General features: G+C 41.5%; 1 protein-coding gene across 1 annotated transcript in view; it reads right to left on the minus strand.

The window, feature by feature from the left end:
- Positions 1 to 25841, minus strand: part of DNER (delta/notch like EGF repeat containing) — a 246232-nt gene that overhangs the window by 105056 nt on the left and 115335 nt on the right. The window contains exon 5 of the mRNA XM_059703408.1: positions 6317 to 6462. Coding sequence (XP_059559391.1) covers positions 6317 to 6462 — 146 coding nt within the window. The remainder of the gene's footprint in view (positions 1 to 6316; positions 6463 to 25841) is intronic.

Below are 25841 nucleotides of genomic sequence, written 5' to 3' on the forward strand. Positions count from 1 at the left end.
AGGGCAAAAGGGTTAGTATTTTATGGAAAGACAAGGAAAACAGGCCTGCCAAGTTCCAAGTGATGGTTTATCTTCTCTCAGACATCATTTAATTAGTGCCTTATTTCCATGTTCTAAAAATTATTCACTGCAATCTCAGAATGATAGTTATCTGTCTTTGATGCAGCCTCATGAGTATGTCTCCTCTTTGTAAAGTCTGATGGATATAATGAACTGGACAGAACTGTGAGAAAAGGGCTCCACACCTGAGTGCCTAGGATACAGTGAGGCCCTTCTTTGATTTTTTTGAGGGGCTTCCTCTGCTACCCTCCCACCCCATTTCTTTCTCACAGTGTTACCAGGTCACAGTCTTTTTTCAAGGTCTCTTGAGGGCCCTTATGTTTGCGCTAATGACAATCAAAAGATGAGCTCTGAGAGAAGTGATGGGTGAGAGAATACGACATCCATTCCTGCCCTCGGGCGCGCTGCTACTGCCTGAGAGAGGTTCGCAGAGGATTCAAACCAACAGAAGGATGGCATCAACGATTCCATTGGTTCCGATTATTCTGACCTATTTCCTCTGGACACGACAGGGAAGGGATTGGCAGCGTTGCTTAAGGAGGTCCTCAGTGGTGACTACAGCGTCCTGGGTCACACTGTCTGTGAGAACCTCAGAACAGAGACTATTTTCCATCCGTGACTTTATCAAATGAAATTCACCATGCCCTTCCCGTATTTAACTACCAGATAACTCAAATTACATATCAAATTATATATCTAACTCAACACTCGGAGAACTGATTTCCCATCATATTTTTGTTCTTTTGTTTGTTTTGTTCATTCGGTTCATAGGCACTTTTTCAGCAGCATCCTTGCGGACAGCACATGCTATTTGTTACAATGGATGCCGAAGGAAGCAGGCACAGATCACAGGATCAAGGAACTCACCTGCTGAGACTCCCCTGGGAAGCCCAGTGATCCCACATCTGAGTCAGGCCTGTCTCAGGGCTCACAGAACACACCTGCAACCCCTTCCCACAGCCCAGCCTGCATCACCAGCACCCTGCCCCACAAACTTCTAACTCTGTCTCAAAGGCCATGTCATCTCTGACCCAATGTGTATCTCCTGAGCCTTGGCCAGTACCAAGCACATGACAGACAATAAACTCTGCAGTGCATTGAGTACAAATAATAATGGATGTAAAGAAATACAAGCATGCATCAATACTCATGTGTCTCATAAGAAAAATAAAATGCAACAGGGTTTTAGAGGAGGGAGTCTGCACTGGGGATTAGGGACAGCTTCCGGAAGCAAAAAGAGTTTGTTTGAGCTGAGACTGAAGTATAGTTAGGAAGGTGGGAGGGCAGGGGCAGAGAGTGGGGGTAGGGTGGTGTGGCAACTAAGGATTCCAGATGGAGGGAACAGCATATGGAAAACTATGGAAATCTGAGGGAGGAATGAGATGGGGGTAGGGAGGAGGGAGGGAACGCCCCTACAGGGATTGTGAGAGGAGCTCAGGTTGGAAGCTGGAAAGGGTGCTCTTGCACACAGCTGAGGCATGCTCCTCTCTCTGCTCTGGGAATGAAATAGAAAATAAACAAACCTCAGAAATGAGAATTTACTTTGAGCCCTAACAAAGAAGCACATGCTTTTGAAACAGGAAAAAGGATTAAGTAGAGGGGAAGGATAGTATCGCCTGCCCAGGCCACATGGGCTGGAGAATAAGGACAGCAGATGTTAACAAGTGATGAATAAAAAACAACTTCAGGGCAGTGATTTATTTCCTATAAACCAAACCCAAGCAGAAGAACTCAGCCATAGGAAGTCTAGGACTTTCTAGAACTTGAGCCTTTGACTTCTAAGAGCAAGGAAGGAGGTAATAGAAGGTCAGGAATCTTCAAGAGCCCAACATGCTAGTGCTTTTCTCATGTGCAGGCCAACCCTTGGAGACAAAATTCAGATACAGGCTCTAAGGGGAATTATCAATGGCTCCCAGCCATGATGTCAGTTCAATTCTCTCTCAAAACACAATCTGAATAGTTAGCTCTAATATCTGATCCAAATAGCCTAACAATGATGGATTCCTAAGCTAGAGCTAGAGAGATTTCTAAGGAACCTTTTAAGAATGAGGGCCTGACCCCACTTATCTATCAATATAAATCAGAGCCAACAAATAAGACAGTTTGGGGATATGTATTAAACCATTATATCATTTGTCAGCAGTTATCTTTTTTTTATCAATTCCACGTGACCTTGAATTTATTAATAGTGAAATCCCTGAATAAAACGATGTTGCATATTTGTGTTATGAAATCAGCAAGAATGGGAAGAGTATAAGCACTATTTCTGAGGCCTCTATTTCCAGAATTATGGTCCACAACCTACTTTTGCATCAGAATCACTATCTGTCTAACAAAAGGCATCATAATCTGAGTGAGTGGCCTGGAATATGACTTTTTGTCAAGGGTCTCAGGCAAATCTTAGGCAAAGTAAATTTTAAAACTACTCCTTTAATTCTGTGGGCAAGGAATGCAATTGAGTAGAAAGGGTACGACAATGAATTGGAGAGAAAGTTTTGTGATTGTTAATTTTATATGTCAACTTGGCTGGGCCATGGTGCCTAGATATTTGGTCAAACATTATTCTGGATATTTCTATCAGGGTGTTTTTGAATGGTATTTACATTTAAAGCAGTGAACTTTGAGCAAAGTAGATTGAACTACATAATGAGGGTGGGCCTCTTCCAATCAGTTGAAGGCCTGAATAGAACAAAAGGCTGATCTCCCCCAAAGCAAGAGGGGATTCTCCCAGCAGTCTTTGGACTTCATCTGTAACATCAGCTCTTCCTTGTCCACCAGTAGACTGACTTTGGACTTGAACTGAAACTCTTTCCTGAGTCTTCAGCCCACTAGCCTCTCCCCAATCAAATTTTGAACTCACTGAGACTCCACAATGAGTGGATCCAGAATGAGCCAATTCCTTAAAATAAATCATAAGTATGTCTCCTATTGCTTCTATTTTCTCTGCAAAACCTTGACTAATACACATCTCTTGCTCTTAGGAGACAGGGTCCATGGAACCTAACTGAATCTAAAGAAGACTTCAGGCCCACACCAGCAAAGAGGTCTTTGTGACTCTCTGACACACCTTTCAGATAATTAAGGAATCATCAAATAGGCAACAGCCAACCTTGGTGACAAGATACAAAGAGAACCAGTGGCCAACAGTCCAAATATTTCATAAAGAAAAGAAAACATCAGTCAACTGTTATAACAAAAGGAGTTTTTTAAAAGGTAGCTCCCTACCGTGCTATAGTAAAAATTTAAAAAGACCTTCCCAGGATGGGGCCATATCTAAGAACAGCAAGCTTAAACTTTTATCACAAGTCACCCAACAACTCAGAACTGTGAAGTATCCTCTAGACAAAGTATACCTGACAGAAAAGAAATGATCCCCATTACCAAATGAGAGTGGTGTGGAAATAATAGAATTGCTTTTATTTTTATGGATGATCCAATAAAAAGTTACAAAAATGATTAGCAACAGTAAAGAGTTAAACTGCCATAGAGTTCTTTCTATTTTGCATTGAGTTTGAGGTTAGACCGTATAACTTCTAATTTTTTGAAAGAGTAAAAAGAAACAAACTTGATGATAACAGTCTTGTTAGTCAATGACTAGTAAATTATGACAACAATCACAAGAAGCCACTGAATTCAAGTAGACACAAAAAAGGTGAGCCTCCTTTGCATCCCCACTCCTGCCAATGGTAGTTCAAATACCCCCATCTTTTTATGAACTATATAGGACTGGCTTCCAGTTTGTTCTCTCCAAGAGAACAAAGTGGGTCCATGAATGGACATGGTAATTTCAGCCTAATCATTTGCTTACATTCACCAGGGATGATTATAGTGGCTCAGATTAGATGACTGCCACAATTTCCTTAAATCCACTGAAGGTACATGTGGGCTTTGACTGAATCAACAACAACAGAGGATCCACACTCTAGAAGCCACATGGTGGACGTGGGAGGTGGCAGCAGAGGGAGGAGGTGTCATCTCAGGGAGAGGTAAACAGCTATTCAAAGGAGCTGGTGCCCGTAATGAACGTGTTTCCTCTACAGTGATCTGCTAAAATTAGCATGGATTCCTCACTCAGGCTTTTGAGTCATTTTTTTTTCAGTTTTCCAAGTTACCTGCCAGGTGCTAACCACTTCCACAACCTTTTCAATGAGTCAGTTCTAAAGCACCAGGCACAGCCTCTGAGCTAGAGCTTTCATGCCAATGAGACCCAGGTGGGGCCACGTGCAGCCAACATGATGCCTCAGGATAACACAGTGAGTACTTTATGAATGAAAAGTTTCCCCAGAAGTATCATCCATTGTAAGAGAAAGCTCACAAGGAATCTGAACCACATTGTCAGTCCTAAATTCTGAGAACAGCCCCTCTGTTCCTGTTTAAGACATTTCTCTTTTGCCAGTATGATCATTTGAGGGCTAATCAGGCCCCAGAATCATTCACTGGGAATGATAAGAATGAATCTGGGGAAGACCCATGTGTCCCCCCTTTTCAGCCTCACTGGGGAGCTCTGACATTCTTCCATGGTTTCCATATCTTTTCTCAAGTTATTGTACTCTAGCCTTGACTGTCGCAGAACATTAGTGTCCTTCTCTTTTCCCCATAAAATAAGTTGATAAATGAAGCTTCCTCTCAAGAAAGAGAAGCATTGGGTCCAAGTTGGCTGAGACAGACAGAAATGGACCCACAGGGAAGGTTCGGTTCAGTAAAGGAAACCTCATGCTCCACCTCCTGGCTTTACCCCAAGCTCTCTCCCCTTCCCCAGGGATTTCATTTGTGACTTTGGTTTACATCTGTGTTCCTCTTCTAAGATTAAGCAGAAATTATTATTCCACTGCTTTCTTGGGTTCTGACAGCATTCTGTCCCCTCCAGGGGATATCTTACAGAAAAAAAAATGGTATATTTGAGCCATTGCATTACACCTAAAATACATCAAAATCACGGGTTTTCTAAGACGGCATGAGCAATATCTTCCAACATTCTCTTTTTTCAGTTACCCCATTCCTTCCACTTATCCAAGTTCCCACCACTGTTACTGAGGGTGCTGTCATTACCACAAGGAGGTGTCACCACATAAAATTGACCAGCGCTACCCTTAAAATTGGACTAAAACAGCAGTTCTCAACCTGTAGGTCGAAACCCCTTTGGGTTGAACGACCCTTTCACAGGGGGTCGCCTAAGACCATCGGAAACCACATATATAATTACATATTGTTTTTGTGATTAATCACTATGCTTTAATTATGTTCAATTTGTAACAATGAAAATACATCCTGCATATCAGATATTTATATTGTGATTCATAACAGTAGCAAAATTACAGTTATTAAGTAGCAACAAAAATAATTTTATGGTTGGGGGTCACCACAACATGAGGAACTGTATTAAAGGGTCGCGGCATTAGGAAGATTGAGGACCACTGGTCTAAAACAACTCACACTCTTTTCTATTGAGGGGTCCACTTTACTTAACATGAACTCCAGTGTAAATAGGTGTAGAACTGGGGAGAGGGAAATGGAGGCAAGCATGCCGGACACAGAAACAGTGAGTGCTAAGAGTAGTGGATGTGTCCTTGTGGAACAGGCTCCCTTGTAAGGGTAGGATTAGGGTCTCTCGCTCCTGGTGTTCAGATGGCGCCTGGGGTCCATCTGCCATTGCCTTAAGGGAGCCCTAGACTGATGGCAATTGGCCTCAGTGGCTGCTCTGGTCCTTTTCTGGTCTGACTCCTTTGCCCCATCACTAAGCAGACAATGAGGAGAAACTGTACTCAGTCCCTGACGCCTGCCCCTTGACCCCTGCCCCTGGGACCTGAACTACCGGGAACAAGACTCAGGTCCCCCACAATATTGACAATGCTGGTCCACAAAGGTCAAAAATAATGTCAGCCTTCTGGTCCCTGCCTCTTCTCCATTCCTTCTCTTATTTTCACTTCTGTAACTGTTATTAGCACGAGGGAAATACAAAGTCTAAGGAGGGAATTCTGTAGTAACTGGGAAATAAGTGACTCTGTGCTTACCTTTCCTTCTTTCCACTTCTCTTAATTCTGCTACCAGATATGTTGACGACTTCTCACAAAAACTCTGGTTCTACCAAAGCAAGAAGGGCTAGCACTGCACAAACTCATTGTAATTACTTTAGAAATCATATGGAGATTTATATATCTGTGTGTTGCATACTGGCATATAATTGAAACCAGAAATGTGGGAGGCTTCTTAAAATACATTTATATCAATATATGTAAGGCTACTGGCGTCCCCTTACCTCTGCTGGCTTCGTGGTGCAGGCCCCTTTTCCTGAGCACTCCAAGTCACGCACACGGCTCTCCGCTGGAGCACAGGTGCTGGTCTTCACCACCAGGGTCAAGCGCAAAGCCGCGATGGATTTAGTCACAGAATCATTCACAAAACCTAAAAGGAAATGGGACAAGAGGAAATGTGAATTTTACCAACATTCTTTTTACAAGACTCTGAATTTTGCCCTAACCGGTTTTGGCTTAGTGGATAGAGCGTCAGCCTGCGGACTCAAGGGTCCCAGGTTCGATTCCGGTCAAGGGCATGTACCTTGGTTGCAGACACATCCCCAGTAGGGAGTGTGCAGGAGGCAGCTGATCGATGTTTCTCTCTCATCGATGTTTCTAATTCTCTATCCCGCTCCCTTCCTCTCTGTAAGAAATCAATAAAACATATTTAAAAAAAAAAAAAGACTCTGAATTTAGTTTAGGCCAGCACTCTGGCCAAGAAGATGAAACGCGTTAAGTTAGGCAAAAGAATAAAGTACACACAGTAGCCTCAAGCCTTTCAGACAGCCACTCCTCCGTGAGAAACACCCAAGACCAACGAAAAGGAGCGGTTGCCACTTCGGTCATCCCTTAGACCCGTTGCTCTGCTCCTGCCCTCGCCCTTGGGGGCCGCTCTTTCTCTCAAGTCCATCCTGCTCTAGCATGTTAGAATTCAACTTCCCTGATTTAAACCCATTTTCTCCCAGGAAGCCACCTGCCTACATTTCCCAACTCTCCTGCCTCCTGGTTACCTGGGGTAGTCATAGCACTAAATATACCTCCATTACCAGCCTTCCTGGGCAGACTCTGTGCCTTCACAGGCAGACATGCAATACAGGTTGGTATTCTATGTTGGGTTTATCAGTGAATAGCTTACTTGATCACCAATCTGGCTACACAATATCAATTTAACTTATATGGCTTTAACCAACTAATAATACAGGACCAATGGTAGTTGAATATTGATTGCAGTATCATTAATGCATCATATTTATCATTCCATGATCTTTGTCTAGTATGGCTATTTATAGATAGTAAGTAGAAATAAATAGGTAGTAAATATAGTCTCCAATTGGAATAAAGAAATAAATCCTGTAAGTATTTTGAATCAATGATATAATTATTTTACTAGGAGAGTGTCTTTTTTTCTAATAAGAATATTCACTTATTTATATATAATTTTAAATTTCAAAATAAATCACTTATAATTAACACCTCCATCATCCAGGAGAAGACTCCTGTGTTACCCATAAATAGTGCTCAAGACCAGGTGGTGAAAATGATTCTAGACCAGTGGTTCTCAACCTTCTGGCCCTTTAAATACAGTTCCTCATGTTGTGACCCAACCATAAAATTATTTTCGTTGCTACTTCATAATTGTAATGTTGCTACTGTTATGAATCATAATGTAAATATCTGATATGCAGGATGATCTTAGGCGACCCCAGTGAAAGGGTCGTTCGACCGCCAAAGGGGTCGCGACCCACAGATTGAGAACTGCTGTTCTAGACAGTCATGCCTCTCTGAGCCCCAAAGTTCTCATGTGTTAAGTAAGGATAACAGCCCAAAGTAGGGTGACTACAGAATTTATGATCAAAACTGGGGCTCTTCTCAGATCAAAACAGGGTGCTTTTGTGACAAGTGGACACAGGCATGAAGTGAGAGGACAGTCTCCTGTCCTGAGGAACATCCAGAGACCAGGAACCTGCAAAGTACAGTCTTACATTAATTCAAGAGATCATTTTAACAGGCAGAAGATGGGTGCAAAACAGAGCAGAAGACTGAATCCAACTCACAAGTGTCAAGGTTATGATGGAAAATGAATGCAAGTCAGAGTGGAGTGGAGACACGCCTTAGCTCCTAGTTTGGAATTCGGAGGCCAGCGTCTCTTGGTGTGTCGGTAAAGACTGGTGCTGCAGGCCTGACTCAGGGTGGCATTTTACATCCACAGAGACTAGTTGCTTTCTTCCTAAGATTTCCTATTGAGGACTTTATGGTAAACTGGCTTTAGGACAGAAGAAACAGGATGGTTTAGGCAAAGGCACCTCCTCGGTAGAGTTTTCTACTTCCTCCATCAGGGCCCCGCACTAGATAGATACCTCACACCTCCTCCCAGCCACCTTCACATGGCCTGCTCGCCTCTACTCTTTAAATGCTTCCATGAAGCCCCCTTTGTCTGGCCTACTCATCTTTCTTCCATCTCCTAGCTCAGATCTCACCTTATTCATGAGCTTCTCCTCAATATCCCAGCCCCCTCTGAGCCCAACCCATCCATCTCAAGTACATACTATCACGTACATGTCCCTGATTAGTTTATGTTTTGGGTGGTTTCTTGTTATACCACCTTTACCAAATCTTCCTGATGGCTAGGGATAAGTCAGAGAGGTGGCAAGCAGGAAGTCAGGATACGGGTGTATACAGGGTGTCCCAAAACATGTATGCACACTTTAACAGTTCAACTGATATTTCTTTTCAGCCAGAGTAAGCTCTAAACAAAAGAAATTCATCCTAAAATGCTATTGGATTTTAGGGGGGACATAGGGTATCCCAAAAATTTTATATACACTTTAACAGCTGATAACTCATTTAATTTTCGCTTCTTTTCAGTTTAACTTCTTTGAAATAATAGGTGAAGCCATACTAAGTTTGAACTAAGGAAATTTATTCATTAGATTTTTTATGGGGATACATGAAAGATAAAGTTTATGGTACAAAACCAGCAACAGTTGACTAACTGAGGGCACACAAATACTGAACAAAGTGATTCTTGATGTTTGCAATTTCATTGCTTCGGTCCAGTGCCTGGACCATAACAGTCATCAGTTTGAAAACAGACATTGATAAAAGTAAATTATTCATTCTATAGATTCTTTTAAATTTTGAAAATGAACTATATGTTAATAAACACTGACTTTATAATCATTTCAAGTGTGTATACATTATTGGGGGACACCCTATATATGAGAGAGTAGCAAAGGCGATTCCTGAAGAGGAGTTTCCAGAATGTCTTGTCATCTAACATGAAGAACAGCAATTATTTGAACGCATAGATCCGTTTCCTAAAAAAATACTTGCTTATTCATTTGTGATTAGCCTTGATAGGGACACAGAGCCTGGAACAATGTTGGGATGCTACCAGAGTTCTTATTCGAAAAGATATTTTTACACATAAAATAATAGAGGTCAATCAGATATCGGTAATTATAAAGGTGTTTCATACCCTTGCTATTATGATTGAAATCTATATCATCTGTCTACTTTCTAAGCATTTAGACCACATAATGCTTTGTAATTCTGTTGAAGAGACCTCCCTCCAAAGATTACTTTTTAAAATTCTATTCAGCTATTAAATGTACTTAGCTGGTAGAAATTTGAATGAATCACAGTTAAAAATATACATGGTGTATTTTTCTAGATAATTTGCTTCCATTATCTCAATGACCATTTACTGAGCTCCCATCTATAAACCAGGGGCCATATTAAATGCTAAGGTTACAAAGATGAGTCACCCCTGGTTTCTGCCATACCAATGTTCAGTGCAGAGTAGTGGGCCTTTGATTGTTTTGAAAGCAGAAGCTACATAATTTTGCAGGGGCTTTTTCCAAGTACATGTTTCTGGGCTCCAACACAAATGATTCAGAGTCAATAGTCTAGGATGGGCCCCTGACAGGCATGTTTTCTGAAAAAGACTTCCTTAATAGTTCTGACACATGCTTCCAGTTAAGAACCACTGGTCTGGCAGAAAAGCTAATCTAAATCATGCAAGTAATATTTTTATTAAGGTAACAACCACCCTGAATCAGAGGCATGTAGGTGAGCCTATGAAAGCACATTTTATTCATCTATTTTTGAAAGTTCTGCCAACTCTGATTATTTAGACAGAATTGATATTCCCTCTTCTTCACAGGTCTCAGAAGTTCTTGGACACAACTCTGATAAAGGTTCCTATATAAGCTTTATTTGCTTAATAAAACTGTGAGTATTTTGGCCCTAAAGTCTCTTAGGGCCAAAATTGATTAAAGAAATCAATCTTTGCAATAGTGTGTCACACACTCCTACGTAATTCCTAATTATGTCACCTCATCTCCCAAAGGGAGTCAACAGAATAAGCATGCTATTTTTGGCAATATAGTGCTCACGCGATGAGATCAGCGCCTGGTGGCTCCTTCCAGGTCAGAGTATAATTTCAGTAAGTTGTTCGCACCTCTCTTTGACCATGTCTAAGGGAAAAGGCTTGGACTTCCTCATTGTGAAAAGTAATACTGTCCAATTAACTTTCATCAACCTGCAGCTAGGGTAGGCAGTCAAGTAGCCCCTGGGAAATGCCTCATGCCAAAATCAGGAGCTGTGCCCTTTACAAAGGGACAGTGGAAAAAATCAGAGTGAAAAAGAATTCATCTTTTACAAAAGAAGTTCTTTGAGGCTGGATTCGTGGTCATTTGAGAGTTCTTGAAAGTCAGTGTGACTTTTTTTTTTTTTGACACAGTACTCATACCGATGGACACTTCTAACACACTTATAAGAAATGCAAAGCAGCCGAAACCGGTTTGGCTCAGTGGATAGAGCGTCGGCTTGCGGACTGAAGGGTCCCAGGTTCGATTCCGGTCAAGGGCATGTACCTGGGTTGTGGGTACATCCCCAGTAGGGGGTGTGCAGGAGGCAGCTGATCGATGTTTCTAACTCTCTATCTCTCTCCCTTCCTCTCTGTAAAAAATCAATAAAATATATTTTTAAAAAAAGAAAAAAATGCAAAGCAAATGGTCATGATTTCTTTCTTCTTTAATGGTGTGATATCAATATGCACAACATAATTCCTGATCCAGGACTGGATAGAAAAGCTTCCTCACCCTCCACTGGAGTCTCTGAGATGACACTCTGGTTCTGTCTGCAGAGACATTTTAGAGTAAGCTTTGGCAATGCCTGCATTTTCTATAGTCTTTTCAAAATCCAAGGCACTGACGTTACACAGGCTATGAATTTGCTCCAACTAAGACTTGATTTAAGTTAAAATCAAGAAGGGGAAATAAAAGAAGGAGATTTATAAAAGAAAGGAGAGAAAAGAGGAAAGAGAGAAAGGGAGGAAGGAAGACTAGGCCGAGAAAAGGAAAAAGAAAACCAAATCACAGGTTAGAAATAGCATGAAACAAAGGAAAGGAAAACAAGTGAAGCAGAAATGGAGAAAAGAAAATGAAGGCTTTCCATTAAATGCTTCAGGGACTCTTACACCTTTTATCAAAAGGACATTTTATCTTCTTCTCATTTTCTGGGCCTTATATTCCTCATTGCAACCACAACAAATGTAAAATTAGAGTTCTTTGAAAGTCATTATGAATAAACATTTGTTTAAATCATAATTGTGCACAGTTAAAGTCTATGATTCTGATTATGAGAAGGATATACGTACTGAGTCACCCTAAACGGAGAGACCATGCATTCCATGGGGTGAGGTGGGGAAAAGTATAGGGATGGAGGGAGAGTTGACCTCATTCATTCAACATTCAGCTGTTGTTTATTGAGCTCCAAGCAGGAGGCAGATTTTAGGTTGAACACTGAAAGCTGAGAAAGTGCCAAGGAAAGAGCTGAGGAGGTCAGCGTGTCAGATGGATGAGGACATCAGTGTGTCAATGGCCAGCATCTTGATGAGGCTAGAGAGGCAGGAGAGACCTGATCACAGGGGGGTCTCATGACCTTAGTAAAGATTTGGGTTCCATGCCAAGTGCAATGGAAATCCACTGAAGGGTTTTAAACAGGGGAATAAGATATGACTTGTGCTTTTTCAAAGATCACATTTTGGAGGAAGAACCAAGAAGACTTTTGTATGTGGGATAGGAGAGAAAGGAAGAAATCACACATAGATAGTATAAACAGCTTTGTGTGGGGGGGGGGGGGGGGTGGTAGGCATGTGAATCAAAATTTCCATTGTGAACATATCAAATTTGAGACACTGATGAGACCTCTCCTGAAATGGAGCAGTCAAGTTGGTGGACGGATGTAGGACAGGTGTAGTTATAAATGTGAGGGCAGACGCTTTAAATTTGGGTCTCATCTAAATATAGAGGTATTAAATCAATGGGACACAGAGAGTGAACTTAGGGAGAGGAGAGAGAGAGAAAACAGGGCCCAGAAACAAGCTTTACCAGCCCACATACACTTAGGTTTGCATAGTTATCAGCCCTTACAGAATCATACTAGAAAAAAATAGCTACAACAGAAGTGCCTATATGATTTTTCCATTGTGGGATTGATAAGGAAAGATAAGACTTCTACATCATGAAGAACATAAAGAACTACAAGTGGGAGGCTGGGGGCCATGCAAAGAAAAATTCTCCAAGACTCTACACAGTTCAACTCAAACTTCAGAAGGAACGAAAGAGAAGAGGGAGGGATGGAGGAGGGAAGATATGGCTTGGGAGACCCCTTTTACTTGCTACGCAACTGAGTGATTTCCCTAATGAGTTTTAAAACTGTAATGAAGGCAAAGTTTCTCCAAAGGTTATCCAGGAATCCGTTAACACTCTGGAGTAACTGGTTATGAGGACAAATAAAAGTTGGGTTTCCTTCTCCCACCTCTCAATCCTTGTCTCCTCTGCCGGGCTCCCCCCCCCCCCCCCCCACTTCTCTAACTCACACACAAAGACTCTGCCTGGTCCGCACCCCACACTGTGCTCATTAACACAGTAATAAAATGTTCTGCCATCATTACAGTCCTTTTAAAACAGTGACTTGGCCAAACTCACCTCCCTTGGGGCCAATGAGAAGCTGAGAGCCCTGAGAGGGGTCCAGTCATTATCTCCGGAATGCAGTGGTGTGGTCATACATCAGTTAGAGCAGAGATGGCTGTCTCCAGGCCATTAACTGTTGATTTTACCACTTGTCTTCTTTAATATTAACACTAAAGAGTCTTAAATGGACTCTGTCCTTACTACCTCATTGGGATTAATAGCAAATGAGATTTGCATTTCTCACCTCAGTGGTTTGGCTAAAGACCATTTTCTTTCCTGTTAAAGGGAAAGCATACATGCAAAATAAAAATTCTGGCTGTAAATACTTGAGCAGTAGGTATTGGAAACAGACTGCCTAGTCTTACTATTAGGACTGGCGAGTCATCTGGCACAAACCTATAACCTATAAAAACTGTCCATAGTTGGGGTAGTCCCATGGCTGGCATGAGATAGGCATGAAAAGTGTGAAATATCACAGATTACAGATCCCATTGGAAGGCACAACCCCTCCCCCATGCCCACTGTTTAGAAGGTAGGAGGGAGGTTAGTGGAAAGCTTAATAAGTTGGTCAGATCCCTGTGGATTTGTGACTCAATACTTGTGGTTTGGGGAACAAAACTTGAGAAATAAATCATCTTTTGACAATGCCAAGCCAGAGACAAAAACAAAACACAGAAACAACCTTGAGGCAGGGAGCAAGCCTGAATGTAGACCAAGTTCAGGGCAACATTATATAAAATGAGGCTTATTAATGCACCCCCACTTTGTAAAGAACACAGCTATCCCCACAGTGCACATATGCAGAATGCTGGCAGATCAGGAGTTAAGGAGAAAAATTAAATGAGCACTAAAAAAGCTGTCACTACACCAGGTACTAACGAACAATGCCTCATTTGCTGAAGAACGTGCCTGGCCACACCAACCCTCCAGGATCTCATTCACAGTCTTTTTACTTTTTCTAACGAATCTTTCTTTAAATTTCCATATAAAAGCTGGATTTTGTTGTTGTTGCTTGCTTGATTGCTTTTAAGTTATGATGCTTAAGGTAGTAAATTGCTTTTTACAAAATTTTCTCATACAGAATATCTCATTTCCTGGGACATTTGGCTAAGGTATTGCCAATGGTGCTTTTGAATTGAAAGACACAATGGCACATAACAGCAACAGTGCAGATACCTCTACCAATGTCACTCAGCTAAGTCATCAGGTAGGTTACGCCTAGCCAAGTGACTGAAAAGTGCACGTTCAGTACAGTTCAGCCTGGAACAACATGGATTTGACCTGCATGGGTCCACTTACGTACAGATATTTTTCAATAAATAGATAGCTGGCCCTCTGTATCCCTGGGTTTCACATCCACAGTTGGGACTCTCTGGATGTGGAAGGCCAACTGTATGCATTGTTCTATGCCATTTTATATAAGGGACTTGAACTTCCTTGGATTTTTATCTCTATGGGGTTTCCTACAATTAAACCCCCATGAATACCGAGAAACAACCAAAGTTTTAGGGGAGTCAAAAGTTATACACAGATTTTTGACTACATGGAATCAGCATCCGTACCCCTCACATTGTTCATGGGTCAATATCATTTTCTCTAAATAAAAAGAAATTGTAAAGACAGTGGTAAGATATTATAAAAGAGGAGAAACTAAGATGGCGGCATGGATAAACACCGGGAAATTGCCACCTCCCACAACAATTGAAAAATACCGCAAAGGACAGAGCGGACATCATCCAGAACAACAGGAAGGCTGGCTGAGTGTAAATTCTACAACTAGAAGGAAAGAAAAGTACACTGAGAGCCAGAGGAGCTGCAGAGGTGAAGTGCAGAGGTACGGCGGCTCGCGCGGGCAGAAAGCGGGTGGCACCTGAGGACGCGGCTGTCTTTTTGAATCACAAGCTCCCAACTGCTCTGAACTCTGGTTCCGGGAAGTCTCTGGGGACCCAGGACTCATATGGGGAGAAGCTGGATGGTCGGGCAGCAGGCGAACTTGAGGGAGGCTTTCCCTCAGAGGTGCTTGCAGTAATTATCGGGTCACTGAGACGCGGGACTCCTTAGGGCTGGGCGGAGAATCAGCCATAGCGGCTTGCTCCGCCCTTTGATTCCCTGAGACCGCACCCCACCCAGGCTGTGGCAGAGGCTTTTGCATGTGAATGTACCTAACTGCAGCCCAGCCAGGCAGACCCAGAACTTCCAAGAGAAGGCCCAAGGCCCCGCAGCAGCTTGCATTGCTTCACAGCTGAGCCTCTTCATGGCTCCTGCTGTGTGGCCTCAGGCAGAGGCTGAATTAGCACCTCCTTAGATCCAGGAGCCACTGCACCCAGTGGTCAGAGGGGGACCATCCAGATTGCAACTCCTCAGATCCATAAGGGACACACTCAGGGAGCAGACTAAGTGAGCACCAAAGCCCCACTGAAGCAAGTCTTGCCCCAGAAGGGTGTCTTCAGCACAGAAGTTCTCCCACTTCAGATACAGCTGATTCTCACAGCCAATTGGCCTGGAGGTCAATTCCCCCCAGTGATCCTACAACAACCAAGGCACCAAGAGTGCACCAAGAGTGTCCACCTCAGGTAACTGGGGAGGCTGAGCCACTGGGCCCTACAGGACACCTGGCGCGCAGGGCCACTCTATCAACACAGCCAAAATGCGGAGACAAAGAAACAGGTCACAAATGGCAGAAATGGAGGAAAGCAAACAACTGGATATAGAGTTCAAGGCCACGTTTATAAGGTTTTTCAAGAATTTTATGGAAACCGCCGATAAATTTAATGAATCCCTCAATAAGTATAGTGAGACCATGGAGGACATGAAAAAGGACCAACTAGAAATTAAGCATACACTGACTGAAATAAAGAATAATTTATAGAGATCCAACAGCAGACAAGAGGATCCCAAGAATCAAGTCAAAGATTTGAAATACAAAGAAACAAAAAATACCCAACCGAAAAAGAAAAAAGAAAAGAGATTCCAAAAATATGAAGATAGTGTAAGGAACCTCTGGGACAACTTCAAGCGTACCAACATCAGAATTATAGGGGTACCAGAAGGAGAGAGAGGGCAAGATATTGAAAACCTTTTTGAAGAAATAATGACAGAAAACTTCCCCTACCTGGTGAAAGAAATGGACTTACAGGTCCAGGAAGCGCAGAGAACCCCAAACAAAAGGAATCCAAAGAGGACCACACCAAGACACATCATAATTAAAATGCCAAGAGCAAAAGATAAAGAGAGAATCTTAAAAGCAGCAAGAGAAAGACAGTCAGTTACCTACAAGGGAGTACCCATACGACTGTCAGCTGATTTCTCAACAGAAACCATGCAGGCCAGAAGAGAGTGGCAAGAAATATTCAAAGTGATGAATAGCAAGAACCTGCAACCAAGATTACTTTATCCAGCAAAGCTATCATTCAGAATAGAAGGGCAGATAAAGAGCTTCACAGAAAAGAAAAAGCTAAAGGAGTTCATCACCATCAAACCAGCATTATATGAAATGCTGAAAGGTATTCTTTAAGAAGAGGAAGAAGAAAAAGGAACTCTTACCATTTGCCACAGCATGGATGGAACTGGAGAGCGGATAAATACCACAGGATCTCACTCATTTGTGGAATATAATGAACAACATAAACTGATGAACAAGGGCTGATCCAGAGACGGAGAGGCATTGATTGGACTGTCGGGCCTTGGAGGGAAGGTAGGGGAGGGTGGGGGCAAGGGGGAAAGATCAACCAAAGGACTTATATGCAAGCATATAGGCCTAACCATTGGACAAGGACAACAGGGGGGTGAGGGCATGAGCGGGGGGGGGGGGGGGGAGGGGTAGAGGGTAACGTGGGGACAAGGACACATATGTAATATCTTAATCAATAAAAAATATATTAAAAAATCTCAAAACAAAAGATATTATAAAAGAAATATAATCCACTTGCTATCACCTGACTATAGATTGATTTTTTTTCTCAACAAATCTTGCTGTCAGACATAGCAACACCTAAAAACTACTTTCCACTTTTAGCATCTCAGCATCATCCTCTGTCTATTCACCCTGCAGAGAAACTGCAAATTCTATATCAAAACAGAGGCTTAAAATGAATTTAAAAGTTTAGATTGAGAGTTCTTAGGCTGACATTCTATACATTTCCAAAAGAAGTATCTATTTTTTTAAATTATTATTAGTTAAGGTATTACAAATGTGTCCTCATCCCCCCCATTAACCCCCAACCTCCCCCACACACACAAACTCATGCTCCCATCCAAGAAGTATCTATTCCCACAGTAAATAGTTGCTAGCACAGAGTGCAGTGGTTTTGTTTAATTATTTTGTTTATTATTTTATTGTTTTAATTTATTTTTCAATTAGTTTACATTCACTATTATTTTGTATTAGGGAATATAGTCAATAATATTGTAATAACTATGTATGGCATCAGGTGGGTACGAGATATATCAGAAGGAACATTTTATAAAGTATATGATTGTCTAGTCACTATGTTGTACACCTGAAGCTAATATTTTAGTTTAATTTTTTCCAAGGTGTTCACTCTACCACACTCCTTCTCCATTAATATTAGACTACATTACTGATCCTAAGTAAGATTTGAGTATTTGAATGTGGGAGTAACTGCTAGTTGGTATCTATTCTTCCCATATCCCTTAATAATAATAGAATTGGGAGTTTTTGCTGGGGATGGAGCCACCAGTGAAAGAGCACGCCTCTTTTCAGGGCCTTGGTGCCAGGATGAGTGGCACTGTGAACATTTAAGAAGATGAAGCATGAGCCCCCCACACTCACACTGGCTCACGTGCCGCAGTGAATGGTGACAGCCAAGGCACCCTGCCTGAATCTAGAGACTAAATCTGTGTGTGGAGGAGGTGGAGCTGCCCACTTCATCCTGGACCAGCTCCCTTGAGACTGTAACATGAGACATAAATTAACCCGGAACTTGTTTGAGGTCTCTCTATGACGCAGCTTACACTGCACACTAACCAACACAGGCCTGCAGAAGATTCATATAAAACTCCTCCTCCTATGCCACATCCCCCTCTGCCACCTGACTCGAAGGAATCATCATCTAGTTGCTGCTTAGTGTCCCAAAGTCACAAAATACTAACTCCATCATTTCCCCCTCTCCTTTCTCTTCCTTAGGGACACAAACACTCCTTTAATAGCAGCCATCATCACCATAATCATTATCATCACCACCATCACCCCATTATCATAACCCCTGTCATCACCACCATCATCATGATTAACACCATCATCACCCTACCACCACTCTCATCACTCCCATCCTCATCACCACTATCATCACCACCACCACTACTATATCATCCTCATCAGCACCCCCATCATCACCATCATCCTCATCATCACCACCACCACAGCCATCAACATCATCATGATCACCACCATCATCTCCACTGTCATCACCATCATTATCATCACTAACATCAACATAAAAAACCAACACCTGTTTAAAGTGGAACATAACTGGATCTTACACTGGTGTAGGTCCAAGGAAAAGGCTCTGGAAGTACGTCCGTCCCCTGAGAAAAATGCAGTGCTGGTATGCAAGCAAGGAGGTCATGTAAAGAGTCCTCTAACTCAGCCCCTCTCCTGTCAAGCCTCTGAAATGGAATTTTTTTAAAAATTATTGCTACTTTTAAAAATTATTGCTAGAATTTAAAGATAATGTTCAAACAGCGTGATGATTATCAGAAGGGGGTGGGGAGAGGTGAAGGAGAACATAGGGGGGATAAACGGTGAGAAAAGGAGACGACTTAGGATGTTGAGCACGCAATACAGTGTACAGATGATGTGGAATTGTGCACCTGAAACCTGTATAATTTTGTTAACCAGTGTCACCCTAATAAATTCAATAAAATGTTAAAAATAATGTCCAAATAAAATTACACCATGCATTCATAATAGTATAACTCTTATTATCTTCCACTTTGAACAATTCATGACTAGTTTCTACTTTAAAAAATGAGGCTCTAGGCTTCACTTAAAGTTATAAAATGTATGTGTGTGTGTGTGTGTGTGTAAATAAATGAGGTATAATGACAATTCATACAATTAAAAGAAATTTTTAAAACATATAACAAGCAGTTAACTCAAGAGGCACTGGCCAATATAATGCAATATGAATGGGCTTAGTGGTATAAAAATATTCAAATTATAAAATCCCTTTTTTAGATAAAACTTACAACTAGGTCTGTCAAATCTCTCTATATGCCCATTTCTGACTTTAGGTAATCTCCATTTAGAAAAAAAAGAAGACCTTTCTCATTGCTTATGAAAACTACATCCTAATTGGACATATATTTTAATGCCAGTTCCCATCAGTAGAACATGAAAATTAATTTGCACTTTCCTTTGAAATTTTGTTGGCTCACTATTAGTGGAAATTCTTCATTTATTTAATCTCATTTTCAATGTCTACTTGTCACCTTTTCGTAATCAGTTGGAATTGTATCACTTGATCTTCCATTAGTACATTTTCAACTCATCAAGTACTAGTCAATCAATTGCTAAATTCCTGTAGAATTCAAATACAATTGCCCACCACTTCCAGTCCTTAATACCCAATGAATGCATCCTGATTAATGGCATTACTATGAATGCAAAATAATTCATCATTTCTCTGTGTTGATGTGAGGGTAATGGGAGATTATAAAAGCACAGCTAATTGGGCAATGGATGACTTCATAAACATTAGGCAGTCAGAGAATTGGGCCTTCTGAGGAGCTAACATGAAAAGCTGTTGATTAACATGTTTACCTTCCTGATTGTTGCAAGCATTGTGAAAATGATTTGTCAATTGCCTTTGTTCTGTGACATCTCTTTGTTTCAAAATCTCACATTTAACTGGCCACCGACAAGACTGTCTGGTAACTTCAAGGTCATATGAAAGACATTGCCTGAATTTACAAGTGTTTGCTGAGGTTTCTAATTTGAGATGCATGTGCTTCTTCAATTATGCATAACACCTTTCTTTTTCAGAACAGGTATTTATGGCACTAAAAATAGAAGCAGCCAATGCACTGCAATGAATCCCCAGGGGTGCGCCAGGATTGGAGAGAGAACAATTGGGAGGTGTTGGGAGGTGGACTGGGATTCAGCCTGATTGGTCAGGCTATTTCTAGCTCATATTAGCATTCTCATCACTAGCACAGTCATAGTCAAACCGTGGGCCTCAGTCCTCAAGATGCTCAGGGGCAGCCTTACCTATCTGCTCCATTTTCTGGAGCTTCAGAAAAGACCCCACCATTCAGCCCCTCTCCGATCTGGCTCACAAATGCCTAGAAATTGGCAGTGAGTCAGAATTACCTATAGTTTACATCATAAACTGCTATATAGGCTCTAACCTGACCCAGTGAATCTGAATCTCTGGGGGTGTGACCACCAACACCGGTGGGTTCACCAATGCCCTAGATGTGTGACAGCCAGGCAGAGAAGCAGCTGTAAGGATGACTTCTTTTCTGCCAAGTTAAAATGCATATGTTTCTGAAGGGACCTGACATAGGAGGAATATGTTTGTCAGCTCCTTCCCCTCAAGAGCTCCCCATTGCCACCAGAATCTTAATGTGGCCTCCACAGCCAGGCAGGACCGGCCCAGGTTACTTCCCCACCACCACCACCTCTCCACCTCTCTCACCCTTGTTTTAGTTCCTCCAATATTATGACATTGTGTACTCTGTCTAGCCACAGGGCCTTTGCACATGCAGTTCTAGCCTTCTGCCTTAAGGGTTTCATTATTCCCTAGTTAATACCTCAGCCTAATCATCTTTCTTTAAGATAGTGATCTCCCCTGCCCCAAGGATATGTCAGGTTTTTATTATCAACTACATCATAGCACAGTGTGCTTATCACAGTTGTAGTTTTCTATTTATTTGCAGAATTATTTATTACTTATCAACCCACTAAAACATAAGATTCATGAGGGCAAAGATTTTGTTTAATTTTGTTATTGCTCTATGGACAGCACCAAGCAGGTGCCTGGCTCAGAGTAGGTGCTCAATAAATTTTGGGGGGGAAGGAAAACAAGTGACCTGCATGTGGTACCAGCAAATATGAGGGAACAGGGAGGACAAGGTAGCATAAAAGAAAGCTGGTGGTGACAGGAACAAACTTCCCTGGCCTTCTGCTCAAGCTAACAGCCTCGGTGGAGCACAGAGCAGCTTCAACCTCAGCCAGGAGCTTCCCTGAGCACAGAGACCCAAAGCAACTTCGGTGGCAAGCCTCATTATAAACCATGCCCTTCCCCAGGCCACGAACAACACCGCCAGTGCTGCTTCCGGGGCTTATCAAGAAAGAATGAATTACAGATTGTCCCTATTCCCAATCCATTCCCTCCCCAAATTAAATTCTTTAATTCAGTTGACTGTCAGCTCAGTGGGGTGAGAGGGTTTCCTTTATCTGACCAAGACAGATTTCATTTATGCTCCAGTCTTTACGAAAGTCCTGGGACCGCTATCCGATCATCGATTCTTTCTGTAATAGTCAATGTAGCAAATTAAAAATTCTATCTGACTCCCTTGCAACCTTTATGGTCCTAAATCCCGATGTGACATTGCTTGAATAGGCTGCCTTACTATGGAAAATATAATGGGAATCTCTGTGTGTAAGGCAGAGGTCCAAAACCAAAACTAAAGGAACTTTTGTTCACATTGAAACAAAGAAAAAAATTATCAACCACTTCAAGTGGTCTTGGTCTTCTCAGCTTCCATCTCTAGTGCTCATTGCAGGCCACTGCCTTGGTTCAAGGGCTGCTTGCCCTCCACCCCCAGAGAGGGTCCTGGCTCCCCAGGATGAAATGCAAACTTTGGAATTAGGCTTATTTGTAAAAGCCAATCACACTTTAATATTTGAAATTAACTGCTTCTTAAAATACAACTGTCACATTATTACAAAATTAATTTGTGAATTTGCTGATTGTTTTTTATTTATGAACTAATGGCCCAGTGCACAGATTCGTGCACATTGAAAGGAAATTAATTAGAAGAAATCACTATCTGCCCTTTCTCTATAATAGAAGTGTCAGAGATGAAAGAAAATTAGTAAAATGTATATGGAAATAATATATAAATTGATTAACAAACAATAACAACATGATATAACAACAACAAAGACATGACATAAAAAAACAAAAACATGATAAAAAAAAACAACATTGATAAAAACAATGACTGATAAATTGATTAAACTTATTCTAACACTGAGGCCAGTGTCAGATGGGGACAAATCAATTCTTGGAATCAGAACAACCTCTCCTCCACAGATTCTGTTAATACTTCAGCTTCGATTATGTTAGGTCACAATCTTTTGATAATAAATCTAGTACCATTACAAAGACCCCATTTACTATTAAGATTTCTCAGTAGCATGATGATTGCACCCACTTTCAATTCTAATTTATGACATGGCATTCCCGAAGGAGTAATACTTTTATGAAATTCGATGGGAAAATTTTCCTTTTTGGCTTCATCCATTGAATCTAGTATTATTGTCGATTATACTGTCATCTCTGAGTCTTAATGCAATATCTGTTTTCCAGCCTTTTTCACCATGTGGGAAAAGAATAGGATACGTTATTGCATCTAATGTAGGAAACAGATACTGATTTGTTTCATTTTAGTGGCGTTTGGATTATTGGGATCTGGTTTACAATGAATGAGCAAGTCCCTTTCAAAAGGAGGTCCTCCATCTTTGTTTCTGAATATGACGGCAACTTTGGTTACACGGGGATAATTATATCTACCAGGATCACTATTATGATCCTATTTAATTGCCATTGTTACTTCCGTGGGATGCCGCCTTCTTCTTACATCTTCACAATGTCAACAAAAACAACCAAATTCATTATCAACAATGACAGATAGAAACACATGCGTGCGATTGGCGCGAGAGAGAGAGAGAGAGAGAGAGAGAGAGAGAGAGAGAATGAGAGAGATCGTGCATGGATGAGTAAACTTAGCCTTTTATATATATAGAACAAACTTACTTAATTAGACCCGCTTTCTAATGTAGCTAAACTTTTTCCAGCCCAGTGAAGCACCCCAACTTCTCTTTCAGGCAATTGCCAGCAACACAGCAGTAAATATCAACACAAAGCACATTATTATTGTAGATCACACAGGGAGAACAAAGGGTATTTAACTGCAACAGTGTTTGACTATATTCTGTGCAGTGAGAAAACCTGAAGTCATTTTCAAGGTCCACCATTTCTTACTTTTCAGGCGGGTCAAGTTTCTAAGCTTTCTAAATCTGTTTTCCAGCTAATGAAAACAGGATTCCACCGAGTATCCTATCTACCTACTCCAGGACTTCTGTGAGGATCAAATGAGATGAGGCACGGGAAAACGCTTCACAGACATTTGGTTACAGTGTAAAGTGTTTCCACCTGAGGCAAGCCGTCGCTAGTGAGAGGAAGCCAGGTGTTGACTTCCCCAACCCCTTCTCTACCTGCTCCTTCTCTCCTGACAGGTTCCTTCTTCCCAGCAGCTTCAATTCTAACCTTCACGTAGAAGACTTCAACTCTCAATCTCCAGCTATTGCCTCCCTCCCAAATGAGGTTCAGCTCTTCATGGATGTCTGAGTGCCCCCACCCTTGTCACATACAGCTGTTCTTTCCAACTCAGTATATTCCTGTTAATAATACTTCCCAACTTGAATCCCTGATATCAGTCACTTTTGACTCTGCCTTCTATTTCCCCTATTTCCCTGACATTCAATCATGTCTGGAAAAGCTACCTTCACAGTTGGACCCATTGTCCTGCTTTCTGCAGCCACTCCCAGTTGATTTTTTTATAATATATTTTTATTGATTTCATAGAGGAAGGGAGAAAAAGAGAGATGAAACATCAATGATGAGAGAGGATCATTGATCAGCTGCCTTCTGCACGCCCCCTACTGGGGATCAAGCCCACGACCCCGGCATGTGCCCTAACCAGGAATCGAACTGTGACCTCCTGGTTCATAGGTTGATGCTCAACCACTGAGCCATACCAACTGGGCTCTCTCAGTTGATTTTGACCCTTGGTTTTCACCACCAAAAGCTACTCCACAGTTTTCACCATATTATAAACTACTGTCATGACCACCTTCTAGCTAAACCCCTTCATACAGTACATAACCCCCTTTACAGCCTAGCTCCTACCTCCTGTCTTTTTCTAATTTTCCATGGCTTATTTATTGTAATCTACTGCTCCAGCCAAATTGCTCTATTATTTGGAAACACGTGCACTCTCCCTCCTACATCATTGCTCTTACCACTGCTCTCACCCTGTATGCCTTCCCTCTCATACCTAGTCTTCAATTCCAGGCCAAGTTCAGGGTATACCTCAAGTCTAAAGCCTCAACTTTCCCCTTGGTGATTAGTCTTCTCTTCTGAATTCATAGAGCCCTTAAATTAACTGTATAGTTCATCTGATACTTAATATACGCTCCTTTATCTTCTCATTTACCATCTCATGTGCAACATCATCTCCAAACTATATCTAACAAGAGAAACAATTATTTATTATAGGAATGTGCACAATCTTCCTCTTATTTCAGCTTCTAAGGGGAGTTCCCAGGCAAGTTCCTTGTAGTGGAGAACCCAGGTAATGGACAAGACAGAGAGAAAAACTGAAAACAAAGAACAGAGGGGCTACACTGATATACCGACGAATGAGCTGAAAGAGCAGTAAGAGAAAGGAAGAAAATGCCTTAAAGGCCGTTGGGCTGAGATTTGGGGCAGGAGATGATGACAGTGGAAGAGAGAATTTCCCAAAGTGCCAAGCACATAGTTTCTTAATACTAGTGAGGAGGAGGTAAGGTTGACAAGACTTTAAGGCATAATAGGAATGCCTTATCCCACTCTTATTCATGTTCCCTCAAAAAGATGAATAAAGATTTCAAGAGTGTTAATTCATTATTTGGCTACTAGACTGTATTTATTTAAATGTGACTTCATGAACAAGACAGTCGTGGGACATGATTTATCTCGGTTACATAATGAGTATGTCCTGTCTGCCTGAAGGTGGCGATCTCTCAAAGCCAGGACTTTTGACCTTTTATTCCTTTGTGTCCCTAGTACTTAGCCTAGTGTCCTACACAGAGTCATTAATCAATAAATGTTTATTGATAATAAACAGGGATGTAGAGAGATGACCAAGAGCTTATTTTATTAACATGGTAGCATTCCAGAAGCTGTCATTTGTTATTAGGGATGTAGACAAACAGTCTTTGTCAGTATATTTATTTAAGGATATTTCCATTTGTCTACCAAGCAAATATCACTTTTGCAGGTCAAACTCACAATTACAGCATTAAAACAGGACAGCCAGGAGAGTGTCACTGGTTAAGGGAGCATGTGAACACCAAAAATATCCTGGCATTCAAACCCAAAATGTCAGAAAAAGCATCAGAGAGGAGAAGGCAAGAGAGTCTTTTTGAAATGCAATCCTAATTATTTATATTCTTCACCCAAAACCACAATTTCTTCCTGATGACATGCCCTACTTTGGTCCAGTTACTTGCTGCTTTGAGTTTTTTACCCAAAATCTTTAAGAAAAGCAATCACAACTACCAAGACTTTGCATCAAAATCAAATGATCATCTCGAAAGTCTCCCTGATAAGTTACCAAAAAACTCGTCCATTCTGGAAAATCCTTTGCCCCATCCTCCTGGAATATATCTGACCCCATAAAAAGTCTCTGATAAATGCAACTTAAATATCTACCTTCAGGATATTGAAGTGGGGAAACAAAAGGATCTATGAGAAGGAGGGGTCGTCTCTAG

This window comes from Myotis daubentonii, chromosome 7, assembly GCF_963259705.1.
Source record: "Myotis daubentonii chromosome 7, mMyoDau2.1, whole genome shotgun sequence".
Classification (NCBI taxonomy): Eukaryota; Metazoa; Chordata; class Mammalia; order Chiroptera; family Vespertilionidae; genus Myotis; species Myotis daubentonii.